The sequence below is a fragment of the Sitophilus oryzae genome, unplaced genomic scaffold (assembly GCF_002938485.1).
Source record: "Sitophilus oryzae breed Bouriz unplaced genomic scaffold, Soryzae_2.0 scaffold_1234_pilon_pilon, whole genome shotgun sequence".
Lineage (NCBI taxonomy): Eukaryota > Metazoa > Arthropoda > Insecta > Coleoptera > Curculionidae > Sitophilus > Sitophilus oryzae.
The window spans coordinates 49892-68669 of NW_022145876.1; the positions used below are offsets into that span (position 1 = coordinate 49892).

The window sequence follows — 18778 nt, forward strand, 5'->3', positions numbered from 1 at the left end:
ACAAAATAGCAAGATAAATATAAGCCCGTGTTATAAAAATTAGTTCCCACGTTTCCTGAAATTGATCGAGACGCGCCGTGATTGGTTGTTTGTGTTTTATTGTTAATCTGGGTCAGGCGATCAATTTCAGGAAACGTGGGAACTAATTTTTATAACACGGGCTTATATTTATCGTACAATTTCCAGAAATATTTTGGTGACATGTTTCACGAAATATTTCTGAAAATATTTCGTAACATTTCGCGGATAGTAAAGGCTGTTTTTAAACTTCATCCATTCCAAAAATTATTGATTCTTATGTAACGCGTTAAGAAAACGCGCTGTATATTATTTACTGGGTCAATAAAACAAAATTCGCGTGAAATAAAAACACAATAATATATTTCAAAAATAAAACTTTTTTATTCATTTTGTATCTCTATATAAATAAATTATTTGTTTTTAACTTAACTTAAAAATACGCTATCGTCAACGGACAAATTTCAACAGAGAGAGGCACTGCACTGGTTTGAATTTTGTTAGAAATTAAATACTTAATAACCTATATCACATTATCACACGTTACTGCTCTTGTTGATGTTTGGTAAATGTGAGGAATACCTGTAAATAAATAAAATAAATAGAATACTATGTTTCTGGCTTGACTTTATAACATAGATGACAATCAAGCAAATCTATTATAGTGTGGAAATTAAGCAATAAAGCAGTAAAGAATACGCCGTTCAGTTGCTATCTTATAGCTGTATAGATATGAATAAATGTCAATTCTATACTATTATGGGATTGTGTGCGAGCTCTAAATACATTGGCAGAACATAAGAATGATACTTGAATCGGACGACCGAGTATTCGAAGGTCACAAAGGACAAAGAAAGAAACAGATAAAATAACCAAACAAGCCTTATCAATGCCATTGAAGGATGCCAAGTCCAAAATCCTTCAGCGTTGCTTCAAAATCTATCAGAAAATAGTCACAAAACAGTAGGTAGTCGACAAATCTCAAGAATGATGGAAAAATTAAGTAGAACAGAAGGAGGCGAAACATTTCAGAGTAGAATACTCTACAAAAATTTATGCAGATCTCATGCAAAGGCAGAAAAATTGTGGTGTCTACTAACAAGGCATTGCAGACTAATAGGTATTTAAAAATTGATGGGTAAAATGATGAAGCCTCTAATAGAAAAAGTCCCACAAAACTACAGTAATTAGCAGCTCTAGGTACAAATGTAGAGAAGGCACAACACAGCGCAAGCTGCGCTAGAAGTAATTCCGGACTTGCAATCAATCGACTGGCTCGGAAAGGATCTGGCCGCTAAGGGAACTCTAAGATTAAGGGAATCCAATCTGTGGAACCAGACCTACTACGCTCATTCGAGGATATTGCCAATGATAGGATAAAATATAGCAAACACGAGTCCACATCTGCTAGACTAGAAAACAAACTATATCCTCACCAACATGATTTTGGAGAAACGATAAGTATTCGCATCCCGACAAGAAAAAAATGGAAAAGCAACCGAGTAATGAACACTAAGAGAGCAAGCAGTATACACAGATGCTTCCGTAATTTCAGGAGGCACAGGTATAGGCTTCTTCTCAGAGGAACTAGACATCCGACGATCTTTAAGGCTATCGGATGGCTGTAACGTTCTACAAGCAGAGGTTTAGGCCATAAAGGAAGCGGGTCAGCTGGTATTCGAAACAAAATCGCTGATAGAACAATAGGAGATATTGTGATGATATTCTCTGACATCTTGGGCGCTTTAAGAAGTATCGCCATGCAATCAGTGAGATTGAAAACTGTGATGGACAGCCACGAAGCACTGTCCCGGCTGCGTCAAAGCGGGACCACCCTGTGCTCGGTGCCAGGCCACAGCAATATGGTGACCAACCAAGAAGCAGACAGACCCGCCAAAGACGGAGCCAGGCCGTGGCAGATGACCACCACTTGTGACGATCAATACACTGAATAAAGCTATAGGAACTACCATCAACGCCAAGCAACAAGAGACGTGGCAGTACCGTTAGGACAGCGTTACAGCTCAAAGACTGTAGCCAGTTGTAGATACAGCAAAAGACAAAAACTACTGGAGCACAAAAAGAACCTAATAGGCATAATTGTAGATGTCATCACTAAAAAAACTACCCCACGGGTGTAAACCTCGTGAGATGGAAGATTTCAAACGACGATCACTGCAGAGAATGCGGGAGAGGAAGAAGAAACCATAGAACACCAGATGTGCCACTGTCCGGCATTGGAATGCCGACGGTTTAAAACTTTAGGACAAGGTTTTTTAGAGGGACTAGAGGAAGCAGCAGAAGCCAACATCAGCGACATCGAGAACTTTGCAAAGAGCTGGAAGTGCTTCAACGCAAAGAATGAATGAGAGGAAGGTTTTGGTACAATAATGCTGCGGGTATCACAATGGACCGGGAAACCTCCGAGTTATGGATTAAACAGCATCTCAAACCCTAGCAACCCTAACCTGACCTAAACAGACGAGGGCATGTGCAGTTTTATCAATCAAAAAGAAACAGCAGAACATATTCTATATAAGAGCGATAGCCTGGTAAATGGGCGGGTCTTGTAGGTATTAGGCAATGATAAGCCATTGGCAAAAGTCTATATGGAAGGTTTACTCCCCATATTAATAGACTCTTTGTAAAGAATACAAATGAAAAAATATATAAATCAAGTTATAAGAAGAAGACCGCAACAGTTCTGTAAAGGTTGCAGTGGAATAGGCCAATATCCACATCAAAAATCTACAGCTTGACTTTGGGTGATTTTTTTATTTATAGAGTATTTGCCAAAAAATAAAAGAAATGAAAATAAGTAATGATAAAACGTACTTGTTCTAAACTGCTCTGTCCCAAAGAATAATCCTCGATGGGCAGATCTCTCCTTTTACCATCCTCCAATATACCGAACATCCGCGACCAAGGTACACTCTTATCCATGATGTAGTACGTTAACAGTTCCTCGTGCTTCTCTCGCAAGGTGGCGTTGGGGAAATTCTCACCAATGTACCGCTCTATGGCGCTGGTATCGGCATGCGTTGAACCGGAACTTTCGTCGGGCTTTTTCACTTTTATCGTTATGGTGTAGCCTTCGGCGAATTTGTCCTTGAGGTGTTGCGTGGATCCCAGGCATTTGAAGTTTCCGTTAACCATGATGGCTAGTCTGGTGCAGAGAGCTTCGCATTCTTCCATGCTGTGCGAAGTTAGGACAATGGTCTTTCCGCTGTCTCTGACTTTACAGAGGGCGTTCCACAAGTATCTTTTCGTGGCAGGATCCATACCTGGATAATATTAAGTGTATCTAGTATTTTATGATGCGTTAAAACACAAATATTATAGTCTAAGAGCTAGCAACGTTTTCGAGAAAGTATTAATTAAGAAACCTGGCTCGTTGGTGTATCTTTTACTACGCTCTCTGGAAGAGCATGCCGATACACGTTGTGCTCATTACTGCGCATCGAAAGAAGATTCTATATATTTTTATTTAGTCTGTTAAATCCTAATACTAAAGATATATCGAGCATGTCTCTATAGCGCGGCGCGTAGAGGTTCTGCCTATGAAGCGAGGAGTCCGAAGTTCGATACCGGCTCGGGGTAAGGTTGCATTCACTACTGCTACGGCTCATAAACCCATAAATGCCATCCGCTCTGGTAATCAAAAAAACAAATATTTAATACTTTACTATCAGAATATAAACAAAAATGAAATAAAAAAAAAGTTTACCCCGAGCCGGTATCGAACTTCGAACTCCTCGCTTCATAAGCGAAAACTTTCCGCGCCGCGCTGTGGGGTCTTGCCCGACTTTTTTTCAATACTGGAATTTAAAAGACTAAATAAAAATGTAGGATCTTCTTCCAATGCGCAATAGTGAACGCAACGTGTATCCGCACTCTGTTCCAGAGAGCATAGTAAAATATATATCAAAGAGCCAGCTTACTTACAATACTTGTTTTCCTGACGTTACTAGCTCTAGTACTATTAAAATAGTTTGATATTTAAAGTTGTATGGATGATAATACTGAGATTTAAAAAAAAATATATTTAGGACTGACTAGATGTGTGATTTTTAGTTGTCGCTGCATTTCGATGAGTATTTGAAATACCATATGATCAAAAAAGAAATGGTGTTAGAGATGGCTTGGCAAGTTAGTTTTAAAATATTGAATGTCATCATAACATACCAGTATATGATGAACGTTTTTTAAATTTTTTTTTTATGTCTAAAGCTTCATTCATAACCTCCCAATTAGTGGTTTCAATTAGCGTACTAGTAATTTGAATGTAAGCATTCAGAACGTTAAAATTAGTGGTAGGAATTTTCAATTAGTGAAAAAAAAATAATAAACTTTTAGCTTTTCAGAACCTCCCAATTAGTAGAATAAATTAGTGGTTTCAATTACACTTTATACTTTTTAGTTTACGACATAGATAAATGCAATAAGTTTAGATTGGAAAGCCCGTAAAATTTTTAGGTCGCGAAATTATTTTGGGTCGCGACCGTTATATGCGATCTGGCGCTGCTATAGCGGTCGCTAAGAACAATGGCAAACAAAAACAGAAATAATTTTCTCTTGTCAAAGTCAGAATCTTCAAAAATCATAATAATCTTTCAGAATCTAAACCGCTCTCATTAAAGAAATTCCGAAAAGTGTTTATAGCGTCCATTTTCAAAGTAATTATTGCTATCTTGTGAGTTTAATTCAAGTTTTATTTACTTCAATCGGTGATAATTGTGAAAAAGTGGCATTAAAAACATAAAAAGCTGTGCTGAGAACTGTGAACTGCAAAAACCATCGTGGATCGTGACATAACGTCGGTTTCTAATATTTCATAGCAGAGTTTCATAGGTATTTCATACATGCGTCTTTATATAAAATAAAGTTTCTTGTATGCAACACACTGTATTTTATTTATAAAATTAAACGAAAATAATAATACATTTGAATAAACAATATTTGACGATAAAATTCCGGGAAAAGCCGAACCGCTCCGAAATTTTCAAAAGTTTTGGGTCGCGACCGTTGCAAGAATAGCGCCAAATAGTGTTTACCAGAGGTGTTTACATTGTCCTTATGGGCACTTTCCAATCTAAACTTGTTTCATTTATCTATGGTCTACGATCATTCACAATGTCTAAAAAACACTATTAAAATCAATAAAATATCCTAGCAACAGCTCGTGGAAGTCTATTGTATCCATAGAGAAAGCATAATATTTAGCTTATAAAACAATAAACTTTTGATTTCTAACCAAAATTTTTCTTGACGGGTGATAATTAAAAGCCAAAATGACATTCCTCGTAAATTTTGAGGTATAATTAGTGAAAAAGTCAAAAGTAACTTTTTTTACTAATTGAAAATTACTACCACTAATTATGACGTTCTGAATGCTTACATTAAAATTAGGTGAACAAACTTCCACGGCTAATTGAAACCAGAGTTGTTAAACTACACGTAGTAATTAATAAACTACATTTACTACCTGTCACAAGTAGTTTTTTAAATGTCGAGTAGTAAATGTGTAGTTTATATAACTAATGTAGTTTTTTTAAATAACTGTGATAACATAACGTAAAACTTTGTTTGTTGATCAATTTAAAGAAATAAAAAATCTATATTTTGTGAATATGTTCCTTATTATGGTACGTACACATTGGCACGCTGCGCCGCGAACGCGCGGCACGCGCGCACCTATTCGCCTATATTAGCACGTGTTTTCAAGTTGCGCGAGCACCGCGCGCAAACAGCTAGCGGCGAACCATCTCCAGTCGGTTTTTCGACGCTCCGCTTTGTTTGTTCGTTGTTCAGTTGGGATGGCCGGTGACGACACCGCGCGCATTCCGCGCGTATTTATCAGTGACTATGTGTATTTTCTTTGAATAAATTCCCTTTTTTGTGTTTTTCTTTGAATATTGTTTATTAATGGAGTGTTTAAAGAGTTGCACTACTTATGATTTAAATTGCGTAGTTCTTCTCGGACGATAGAGACATGATTAACGACTAGACGAATGTTCGCGTGATTTCTATGGATCGCGGGATTTCTATGGATCGCGGGATGTTCGTTAAAACAAAAAAAAAGCAACGCGCGGCGAACGCCCGGAGCGCGCACCGCGCGTTCGCGGCGCAGCGCACCAATGTGTACGTACCATTATGTGACATTTTTGATACTTAGTACTTAAAAATACTTGGAATGTCGATGTCTCCATACCATCTGGGAAAAGGGGAATTATGAAGTTGTGCCTTTAGATGTAAACAATCATATATTCTCCTGGAGAATGTCTATGGAGAATTTCTCCATAAGAATTTATAGTTTATTTTGTGTTCAATGTTACTTTGTATTTCGTAGAAAATACACTTTTGTTGAAAAAAAATGTCTTTTTTTCTGATGTTGTTTAACTTATAACAAATATAATATAACTTCATACTTCCATGATAAGAATTTGGCTTGATTTTTGTTTAAAGTCTAAATTGTTTATGTTCTACTATATTTTTGTAGGTAGTTTTTGTGTAGTTTTTGAAGGTAGTTTTTAAAATTTTTAAACGTAGTTAATACCAAAAACTGCGCGTAGTTTTTGGCGTAGTTTTTTGCTTCATAAACTACTTAACAACCCTGATTGAAACTACTAATTTATTCCATTGATTTGGAGATTCTGAATGAAGCTTTTAAATTTTACACTAATTATACTTCAAAATTTGAAGTATAATTCATTATAATGCGACGAATGACATTTTCGCCTTTGATTATCATTCGTCAAGATAAAATTTGGTTAGACATCAACAGTTTATTGTTTTATAAGCTAAACATTAGGCTTTCTCTACGGTTACAACTGACTACTGGAAGCTGTTGCTAGGATATTCTATTAATTTTAATTGTGTTTTTTAGACATTGTGAATGATCATAACCTAAAAAAATATAAAGAGTAAATGAAACCAGTAATTTATTCCATTAATTGCGAGGTTCTGAGTGAAGCTTCACAGTAAAATTATTATTTAAACACATTTTTTTGTATTTAAAATATATATATCTATAATTATATGGAAATAAACTAACCTGTTGTCGGTTCGTCTAAATAAATTACTGGCGGATCTCCTATCAAAGCTATCGAAGTACTCAGCTTCCTTTTATTTCCTCCACTCAGCTCCTTAACTCTCTTGTCTAAATGCCGAAAATAGTCGAAGTCCGTAGCTAACTTCTCCGCTATAAGATTACAGTTTTCGTAGCGAATACCCCTGAGTAAGGAGAACATTATTAACGTTTCTCTTGCCGTCATATCATCCAACAGAGCGTCGAACTGAGGACAGTAACCTATGAGCTTTTGAACGTCTTCCACGTGTCGTTTGATGCTCTTTCCGTTGACCCAAGCATCACCTTTCGATATCCTGATATCTCCAGTGAGCATCTTAAAGGTGGTGGTTTTCCCGGCACCGTTCACCCCCAACAATCCGAAGCATTCGTATTTTTTTATACCCAAGCATAGCCCGTTCACGGCCAAGAAGTTTCCGTAATACTTTGTCAAGTCTTGTACCACCATGGTGTAATTGTGGAACAGTTCCACTTGGGAACTGTTTTGGATTTTGACTTTTTCGTTATGGACGTCGCTATCTTCGTCGGGTACGGGGTGTGGGTCTTTGGGAAAGTACTTTTGTCTCACGAAGTAGGCGATTTGTGAGAATACCTTGTATTCGATTATTAGAATGATGGTGAGTAGTACGAAACCTACGGTGAAGGAATATACAAGGTTTCTTCCTATACCCGGAGATTTCCATTTGAAATAGTGTTCATCTAAATCTGAAAAAAGAGAGTTTGAGTAAGTTTGTTTCAACGAGAATGATTTTATATGTATAATACAGCTTGGTCTGAATTGTATTCGGGAAACTTCGGCAGTATTTTTTGCAGGTAAAAAAGTAACTCTAAAATGCTTGTTTTGAGATACAGGGTGTAGAAGTTTTATTTTTACTTCGATTTTTTCCAAATAATTTCTGAACTAACTCCCATATTTGGATCATATTTTCTGACATGAGAAATTCTATGTAGAGTGGATCGGGATGATTTTTTAAAATGGGACACACTGTATATTATTGCAATATGCTTCCTTTCAGATTACTTTACCTAATCCTATATAATAATATAAGATATGAGTAAATATATTTCGATAGTTTCAGGGGTAATAATAAATAAATAAATATATATATTTTTTAGCCTTTCTTTTTTTTAAAAAAAAATATTAAAAATACAAGAATTCTGCTGAAATCAAAACTATATCAGGTATTTACTTTAGATGGTTTCTTATTACTTTCCTATAAATATGGTAATAGTAAATCATACATGATGTTCAAAATTCTACGCCAAACTTTTTAAAATATAAAATAATTTTTCTTCTTTTTTTTTAAACGGAACACCCTGTATATTATCCTTAAAATAGATGGAGAATTAAAAAATAAACATTTTTTGTATATAGACTATTTCAAAAGTCTTAACGGTTTCGCAGATATTTGCAATTTTATATTTCATATGGCATTTTCCACAGTAAATTTTTACCAAAGCCACCCAATGGTTTTTCTCTCGTATTTTACCGTAGATAGAGCCATATGAAATAATACCGCGAGTATTTGCGAAACCGTTAAAAATTTTGAAAAAATTGTTATTTTTTTAACTCTCCACCTAATAAAAAAATAATATACAGGGTGTTCCTTAAAGAAAACAAAGAAATATTATTTTAACATAGTTTTGATTTTAAGACAGTTCTTGTATTTGTAATAATTTTTTTAAAGATGGTTGAAAAACATATATTTTTAATTTATTTATTAATATTTCTGAAATTAACTGAAATATATTTACTCATATCTTAGGATTGTATAAAGTGATCAGAAAGGAAGCCAAAAATGTAATAATATATAGGGTGTTCCATTAAAAAAACTTATACCGATCCACTCCACAACATTTTTTTGAGCCACTCTATAGAAGTTAAAATATTTTCCTGAAATACATCCTAGTACCGGGTGGCCAACTAAGAATGAACGCCGGCTGTATCTCAGAAACTACTTATCATATAACTTTGGAAAAACAAATCTAATAAGTAAATAGACCAAGAGAAACCGCTGGAAATTATTTTAGTGCGAGAAATGCCCGCTAGGGGGCGTTTCTCTAATAGCCAATCAGAAAACAGGGTTTTTCTCAAAAATATGCAGGTGAACAGGTACTTTAAATATTACTATTGTACTCATCGAGAAATTTGTAATTTTTTTGATATAAAGTATTTTGCTGTATCTCATAAAATAAAGTGGTGGGGGAAGGTTAAACTTGCTTTTATTAAAATAAAGATAACTCTGGTTTGGGTTATGCAATTTAAACAAACTCAACAAGGACGAACTTGGATTAATAACTAAATGACGTTATATGAATAAACCCCTAGTTTTCGACCCTACGAAATTCGGCGGTTTTTTTCTGTTAAAAACAATATGGCGGCACAAAACTCCTAGAAATTTTAATAAAATTATTGATTCTCCGACTTTCGGACATTTTAATCTGAATCTACCTACGTATAATTAACCAAGAAATTGGTAAAAATTATATGGATGGATGATAATGTTATACAAACACGTTTAAATAATTATGACGTCATTTTTTTAAGAAAACGCCCGAAATTCGGATGCATGAAAACTGAACTTAAACGTTTTGATATTTTGACGTAACCAATTTACCTCTTTTTGTTTCCTAGCCTACTACTATAATTTTTAGACCATATAATCCTGAGCGGCAGCCTAACATGATTTGTTCTCTTAATATCTCCGGTTAGAGAAGATAGAAAGTTGCGGTTTGCGCTGATATTTTGGAAATTGTGTGCTCTATTTAACTGTGCAAAGGAAAATATAGCCTCCTATCTAATTTTTTACGCAAAAGCGCAATATCTGTTATAATGTCAACAGCGCCCTCTAGCTACCACGAAAAAAATTGTGGAAACAAAATTTATACTGGAGATCATTAAGGAAGAAAAGCTCTTTTAAACGAGCCGTAGTTTGTTTAAATCGCGCAACCCAAACCAGAGTTATCCTTACGCAAGTTTAACATTCCCCCACCACTTTATTTTATGAGATAGAGCAAAATACTCTATATCAAAAAAATACAAATTTATCGATGATTACAATAGTAATATTTAAAATACCTGTCCACCTGCATATCTTTGAGGAAAACCCTGTTTTCTGATTGGCTATTAGAGAAACGCCCCCTAGCGGGCACTTTTCGAACTTGAAAGTAATTTCCAGCGATTTCTCTTGGTCGATTTACCTATTAGAATTTTTTTCCCAAAGTTATACGATAAGTAGTTTCTGAGATACAGCCGGCGTCCATTCTTAATTGACAACCCGGTACATACCTACTTTAGGTTTGCACAAAATTCTCAAGTTTTTTATTCTAGAGACACATTATTGTCGGACCCTGTATATAAAAAATTCCAGAAAATAGTATATTATTTTATTAGGAGTAAAAATGACACTTATCATAGCGAGGCTGTACAATTGACACATACAGGCGAGCCACAAAAAGTCATTTTTACTCCGAATAGAAACTATGTTATTTTTTTCAAACGCCACAAATATTTTTTTAAACAATTTCAAACGTTCCAAATAACATAAAAATATTTAAAATTCATCATCTCAAAAATAATTACCCTGTATGTAATTGTATATCGAGAAATTATGGTTACGCTCGTTTAATTTGACACTTCAGACTGTCAGTTTAATAATATATTTTCGTACTTTTATGCTTAGGCGTAAAAGTGTTTTACTTTTATGCCTAGGCGTTAAAATGACTTTTTGATATTGTCAATCACATCGCAAAAATTAATACTTCTGTACCGTTTGAAAAAAAAAATATTTTTTTGAATAAATGTCAACAATTGTCATTGTCATATACTCTCTTTCGCTGGACAAACTATACTAATTAAATCAAATTTACCTGCACAGTAAGATTGTGCTTCGACACTATCTATGCACTCATCATAGGAAATGTCTGGTGTAACTAATTGGCAGTTTGCGTAGAGTTCTTTGCAGATTTTGTTGTAAAAGTACAAAGTGTAAATATCACGAATCCCCGTTGCCAGAGAATAGTGTGGAACGGCCAGGAATATCCAGTTCAGTGTATTGCCGATATGTTCCAATCCTAGGTCGGGAGTTGACAGTACCTGGACTATTAGATAAGCAGCCACACCTAATTAAACATTAATAGTAAAAAATTTCGAAAACAATAACAAAAGTGAGCACCTTTGACTTGTCATTGCTAATACACTCATCGGCAAAAGTCATACACCCCCAGATAAATTTATTTCTTTGCATAGCATATTGTTGTGGCTATGTGTACAAATACCTTAATATATGTCTACAAAAAATAAGTCATAAAATCAATGAAAGGAAACCTAATCGATAGAATGTGTATGGCTATTTGCGGTCAAATTTTGTTTCTCAGTTCGAGTTCAATCTTGTAGTAAGTGTTGTGAAAGGCGACAAAAATGCCAGGGCACGAAATTTCTGCCTTCAATAGGGCCCGAATTATCGCTTTGCATGAAGAAGGTCTCAGCAGGCATCAAATCGTTGATCGTTTAAATTTAGTGCGAAGTACTGTAAGCCGAATTATACAACGGTATATGGACACCGGAAACGTAAGATCTCGTCCTAGGTTGGGGCGTATAAGGGTAACGACTGAACGACAGGATCGCTACTTGGCTCTGGACACCGGAAACGTAAGATCTCGTCCTAGGTTGGGGCGTACAAGGGTAACGACTGAACGACAGGATCGCTTCTTGGCTCTGGACACCGGAAACGTAAGATCTCGTCCTAGGTTGGGGCGTATAAGGGTAACGACTGAACGACAGGATCGCTACTTGGCTCTGGACACCGGAAACGTAAGATCTCGTCCTAGGTTGGGGCGTACAAGGGTAACGACTGAACGACAGGATCGCTTCTTGGCTCTGGACACCGGAAACGTAAGATCTCGTCCTAGGTTGGGGCGTATAAGGGTAACGACTGAAGGACAGGATCGCTACTTGGCTCTGGACACCGGAAATGTAAGATCTCGTCCTAGGTTGGGGCGTACAATGGTAACGACTGAACGACAGGATCGCTACTTGGCTCAATTTGCCAGAAGGAATCGGTCAGTTCCAATTCGAGAGCTACGATCTCAGTCTAAACGAAGTTACCACCGAGTGATATCAAGCCGAACCATTTCCAGGCGACTTTCTAATGCTGGAGTGCGCCGTAGACGTCCACTGCGAGTCCCTCTATCAGAAACCAAGTATGTACCTCCAAGTATCTCTAACCAGAACTGATTATTACCTCAGAAGAGTAACGTAATTTTCACTGACAAAACCAGGATAAGTTTGATCAGTGATGACTATCGTCAGCGAGTGTGGAGGGAGGCAGAGCGGCAGCATCGCTTGAATACAGCCCTTGCTTTATATCCCCTTATCAAGGAGGAACTGGGATGTTCTGGGGTGGCATCATGTACAATAGGCGAACAGAGCTCATTCATATTCCTGAGGTGATGAACGCCCATTTGTATGTGGAAACTGTAATCAGACCAATAATATAATTTATCCACTGCGAGAAGAAATCGGCAATAATTTTATTCTCATGGATGATAACGCTCGTCCGCACAGAGCTAGGATTGTCCAGGAAGCATTAAATGAAGGGGAATTAACTTGTGTGGAGTGGCCTCCACTCTCCCCCGATATGAATCCCATTTTACATATCTGGGACTACATCACCAGAGCTGTATTTCGCAGAAATAACCCACCAAGAAATCGCCAGGAGTTGATCATTGCCGCTCAAGAGGAATGGCAGAACTTACCTCAAGAAACCATAAACAACGTTATTAGTGGGGATGCCCCGACGACTTGATGCACTCATAACAAATCGAGGAGGCAATACTTTATATTAGTAATCTTAATTTTGTCAGAATTTATTATTTATTTATTTAATTTCTCTTTTTTGTCAAGCATTTTTCTTTATGGTATTTGCATTTTTTGTATTTTGGCAAAATATATTATTAAACTTGGTGAGAGTTTTCCCTTTTTTCTGTTATTTTTTAACATAACTTTAGCATCTATTGATTTCCACAAAAAATTAGTTTGAAATGTAATTTTTTAAAATAGTAAGGAGGTGCAAGACTTTTGCCGATGAGTTCTATGGTCGACGGGTCTAGATAGGAAGCGTTTTTGTCATAAATTATTTAAACCCACTTTCCAAATTCATAAACCGAAGTTTGATTATAAATTGCAGGAAGAATTCAAACACAAAAAACAGGTCATAAAAAGCCTGTTAGGATTGTAACCATATAAAGCAAATAAAGGTGGTCAAAAGTAGAAGGAAATAATGAAAACCAAAGCGTCGTCATTGACAACCTTTTTTGTCAGTTTTGATTGACTATTTCCTTAACAATTTTTAAATTATAAGAATTTTAATTACGCGAGTTCTGCTTTTGGTGTTTCTTTTTAAATATATTTTATTTATTTTATAAGTAGTTGGCTAACTTTATATTATTCTTAAATATGAAATGTGAAGTAAAATGCTTAATTCCTTACACAGTTTCAATCGCATCCGTAGAAAATATAAAAATGCTGATTTTTATCTGTAACACTATTCATTGGTCATTTATTTCATTTTATATCTACCTGTAAAAATGCTGAATAAAGTCATCCTTGTATATCCTGTCGATGGTATATCGAAAAAGTATCCGGCAATATACATCATAGGCAGCATGCTCCAGCCAAAATACACCAAAGTAACAAATATCCTACCTAAAAACCGTATTGCTTAATTAATGGTTTAATTCCTTAACATCGTTTTTTATCTTAATGACTTTTGAATATTTAAAATTATAAATGTTAATATCTTAATCTATGCATAATTTCATGGTACAGGATTCACCGTTAGTATTTATATGTCGTGTAATTTTTGAATGCCGTCTTTTCTCACTAGACAGACTTTATATTCACGGTAAATGTAAAATTTTAGTTACACTGTAAACATAATATAACGTATATATTTATGTAAACTGGTATACCGCTCTGGCGAGTCTTGGTATTGGGTCGGTATTTATATGTGTGGAAGAGAATCGTATAGGGATCTTATTAAGTCAGTGTGATAGAGATGCGTCCTTCCCTGGTCGAAAGACGTTAATTTCTAGTCTAGAAGTCTAGAAGTTTTTATTTCGGAAAGATAACTAGATAAAATCCTTAGATATATTTCTGGGAATCTGAAATCGAGTTAAGAATATCGTTTTCCAATTTTTTTATAATCACAAAATGTCAATAATCGCGGTAATTTGAAAATTCAACTTTCTTTTTTTTATTTTGAATTTTGGATTTTAGACGTAAGATGTTAAATGGAAAAAAATTGATAGGCTTCTTTTTTTTCCATTCAAAAATTAAAAAAAAAACGTATCCATCAACTTTTAGTGCATGGTAATTTTCAGCAATCGTGTAACTTCTTTGTTTTTAAAGATTTTCACATATTGTGTGAAGAAAATATAGCAGAAACATTAATACTTTTTTTAATAAACCCTACAATCAATTATTTCTAATGGATTTCGAGATATCGATTTTTGAATTCAGAGTTCTAATAGCGCCGGCCACTGTCTAGCACCAACTTAATTCCACTTATTTTTACCAAAAGCACGGCATTTTAGAGTCGTTGTTTAGTTTCTAACTTGAATTTAATAATTTACAAGCTATAAGGAAAATTACAACAATTCGGTAATAAATAAACAATTAAGGTATAACGAGGCGTAATTAAATCGTGAAGCTGAAAGCATGATGTACGTACATCCTTCCCTAAAATTATAAGTAGATACTGGATTTAAATTTTAATTTTCTCTTTATGCGGCCTGACCGTGTTGTCATATCCCGTTCCACGTCTCAAGCAATGTGTATAGCTTCTCGGTTTATTTCATACGCTTGGCAAAGTTTTTACTCTTCTCTCTTTGTTCAGTACATTTTCAATGCATTGTGCTCTTCTTACATACGGAAATATCGACCCATACTTAAACCTTACCAACCCTAATATGGGTACATTTTGACCAGTTTTATAAAAAATAATTCGCGGTCTACATAATTTGTAAATGTTTAACGTATGCTTTTAAATTTGTTTTGTCATAATTCTATTTAGTGTCTACTTCTTTCAGTTTATTTTGATAAATTTGTGGTCAAAAAATCTAACCTATATCACTGGCAGTTTTAAATCCGTCCTCTTGGAAACACAGCAACGTGATGACCAAAGCCAGGGCAGTGATCAGGAATGTGACGAAATCCCATAAAAGAGTGCTCAGCCAAAAAACGTATCCCTTTACTCCAGAGACAAACTGTAGATGTTTCGAATTGCAGACTCGTTCTCGAACGATAAATAATATATAGAACGAAGGAAGGCCATACTAAAGCCATGTTGAAAAGCTAATTGTCCCATATTGTTTCTAATGTTATTTGACTCCATCTGAAAAATATAAATAAATAATGTCTTTATTGTCAAAAATTTTACCTAGGTAGACAAAGGTAAAGTAAACAAACAAACAAACAAAAAGAGAATACAAAACATTATACAAATAACTAATAAAATAATAAACATTATATAAACTACTAATTAATTAATTAATCTAAGGAAACAATATCAGAATTAAAAGATCATGAATCGGATACTTTGCAATAGGGACATTCACAAGTTTCATTTAAAACAAGAAACAAGACACCTAAAAATCAATTCATTGACTACCCCATAGCAGTGAAACAAAACTGAATCTCTAAAATTAATGATGTTAGGATGGTAGAGGTCCCAGGTAGCGGATCATTATTTAGTAAAAGGGGAGATAAGAATGCTATATAGGAGACAGAGAGAAAATATAAATGAAGCAACAAAAACTAGCTCGACCAATACAATTAAATATAATCTGAACAGTCTATACGATGAAAGTACTAAGAAATTATATCAACAAAGACTAGATCAAAACTTAGGATGATTTTGAAAATGAAACGACAGAAATGATATATGAACACATTAAATCGGCAATAAATGCAGCCGCTATGGAGGCATTGGGAGAACAAACAGCAATAAACAACAACAAATAAAAATAAAAAAAAAAAAAAAAAAAAAAAAAAAAAAAAAACCAAAACAAAAATTGTAATTTAAATGGCTAAACTAAACAAGATGCGGATTACTTAGCTTATAAACACCAAAGAGCAAAATTCTAAGAAGATAAATTTTAAAGAGAAGAATAAACTTACTGGGAAAAACGACGCCAAGAGTTAGAAAGCTACATAGGAAGAAGAACATCAGAATCGTGGAAATTCATAAATTCCATTCGAAATAATAAGAAGACCAAGCTAAAACTTAGAAGATAGCTGGAAGGAATATTTCGAAAAAATGTTAAATGAACACAGAAATGAATATAAATTACAACCAGAAGAACTACAATTTAATTTAGGAGGTGAAAAAATTAACATCGAATTAGATCAATTAAAAACGGCAATTACCCAACTTAAAAATAAAAGATCAGCCGGCCCAGGAGGAATCCCCAACGAATTAATAAAATGCTGCACACCAAAACTTCACAATATTATTAAAACACTCTTTGAAAATTGTATCAATGGTCAACAAATACCACAGGAATGGAACGAAGGATGGATAACTCCAAAAAGGCGCAATTAACATATGTGAGAATTACAGAGGTATTTCTGTTAACTGTTCATTGTATAGACTCCATGGAAAAATAATTTAGTACATTAATAACAAATGACTATAATTTTACCTAGCTGTAGAGCAGTCGGGCTCTTGTATTTCAGTCGCTCAAGCGTAGATAATATTTTCTGCATAACACAACTAAGTGAGAAAGTGTTTTCTAGGTGGAGAGATACACATGATTTTTGTAGACCTAACCAAAGCGTATGATTCTATCCCAATAAAACAACTTTTTCATGTACTCGACCGGTCACCAATAAATACAATTCCTAATAAAGTAATAAAGGAAATCTACAAGAACCCACTAGCACGAGTTAAAATTGGAGCCGAACTCACAACATCATTTAATATAAGTAAGGGCCTCCGACAAGGATGTGGTTTATCTCCAATTTTATTCAATATTTACTCAGATGCAGCATTGGAACAATGGAGAGGAAAAATGTAGTGGAATGCGCATGCCACTCGAAAATAAAACAATATATACCATTCACTACGCCGACGATCAAGTAATACCGGGTCTGAGATGTAGAAAGTATTACTGAGTACATTGCTTAGGAAAAATTAAAATCGAGGAGTATGGAGGGATGGGGTCGCAAATAAATTTAAAAAGACAGAATATCTATGCGTGTGCAACAAAGGACAAGACCTAAAAATGGAAAACGGAAACAAAATAAAAACCAATGACAGAATTCACATATCTAGGTACCAACATACATAATAATGGAAAAGCGACAATAACGAACAATAATAGAATCAACAAAGCCAGAAACATTACAGGGGCACCAAATTCTATTCTTTGGCAAAAAAAATATAAATACCACAACAAAAACCCGCATATATAACACTATAATTAAGAGCACACTTACTTATGGCGCTGAAGCATGGCAGATGAGCAAGTCTATGGAAGGGAGCTTTTAGTAAACTGAAAGGACTCTCAGAAGATCGGCAAGAAAATCAAAATTGGAAAAGTGCGAAATGAAGAAATAAGAAGAATAACGAAGAAAGAGATAACCATCAATGTGAGAAGAAACCAAAAAAATAATTAATCTGGTAAGGGATATGTAAACAGAATGGGAGAAGGGCATATATATATATATATAGAGAGAGTATATATATATATATATATATATACTATATATATATATATATATATATATATATATATATATATATATATATATATATATATATATATATATATATATATATATATAATAAGGATATAAATAAATAAAAAAAAACGGCGTCCAGCTTGTTTGAAAATGACGATCGATGACATTCTCTATATGTATAATTTTACATATGTAACGACAGCGATCTTAACTTCATAGCCATCGTTGACGCTGTTTTTTTTTTTTTTTTTTTTGATCATACGGTATATATACAAATAACATTGTCAGTCTTGTTGTTTAAAATAAACATTTATAAATGCTCATTGCTAGCCGTCAAAGAATAAAAATAAAAATAATATTCAAAAATATTTAGTTAGTTTATATAGTAAATATCACCGACCCCTAGATAAATTTATTTCGATGTCATTGGTAAATATAGTAATAGCAAACATTAGACCAGTGTTTACAAGATCAAATCTTGATTATCAAAATATTTACGGCGTAGAAAGCCCTGTCTAGTAAATAGATTCTCAATGTTTTGCGAAAATGGGAAGAAAATGATGTTGTTGATTTGATTTCAAATGGCAGGTGATTTTTTTTTGAGTTGTATAATATTGAACCCTTAACTAGCTCTGAGCGTGGGGTAGGATAAAGATCTTGCACCGCTTTTTTGAGTGGATAAGTGTGAAATGGCTTAATTTTGAGAAGCTGATACGTGCTTACGTATTACGCAAACGGATTCAAATATAAATAAGGGAAGGAAGAGTTAATATTTTAATTTTTTTTAAAAAGTCCTTGGCAATGAGTTCCGCTCTATAGTCCCAGTGTGACATTGAACAGCTCCCTCTCTGAGCTTGAAATGTATCAAATTAAGTCGCACAACACGTACCCTAGAATAGAAGGGCATATCTGAGGTGCGGCTCAAA

The 18778-nt window shown here is 34.6% G+C and overlaps 1 protein-coding gene across 1 annotated transcript in view; it reads right to left on the reverse strand.

Annotated features, from left to right (window-relative positions):
- Nucleotides 1-423: 423 nt before the first annotated feature.
- The window catches only part of LOC115874166 (phospholipid-transporting ATPase ABCA1-like), a 63472-nt gene continuing 45117 nt past the window's right edge, over nucleotides 424-18778 (reverse strand). Inside the window, 7 exon segments of the mRNA XM_030889268.1 lie at nucleotides 424-600; nucleotides 2854-3302; nucleotides 7073-7810; nucleotides 10976-11227; nucleotides 13686-13811; nucleotides 15232-15432; nucleotides 15435-15501. Of these exon segments, the coding sequence (XP_030745128.1) occupies nucleotides 562-600; nucleotides 2854-3302; nucleotides 7073-7810; nucleotides 10976-11227; nucleotides 13686-13811; nucleotides 15232-15432; nucleotides 15435-15501 (1872 nt within the window). The 3' untranslated portion in view covers nucleotides 424-561.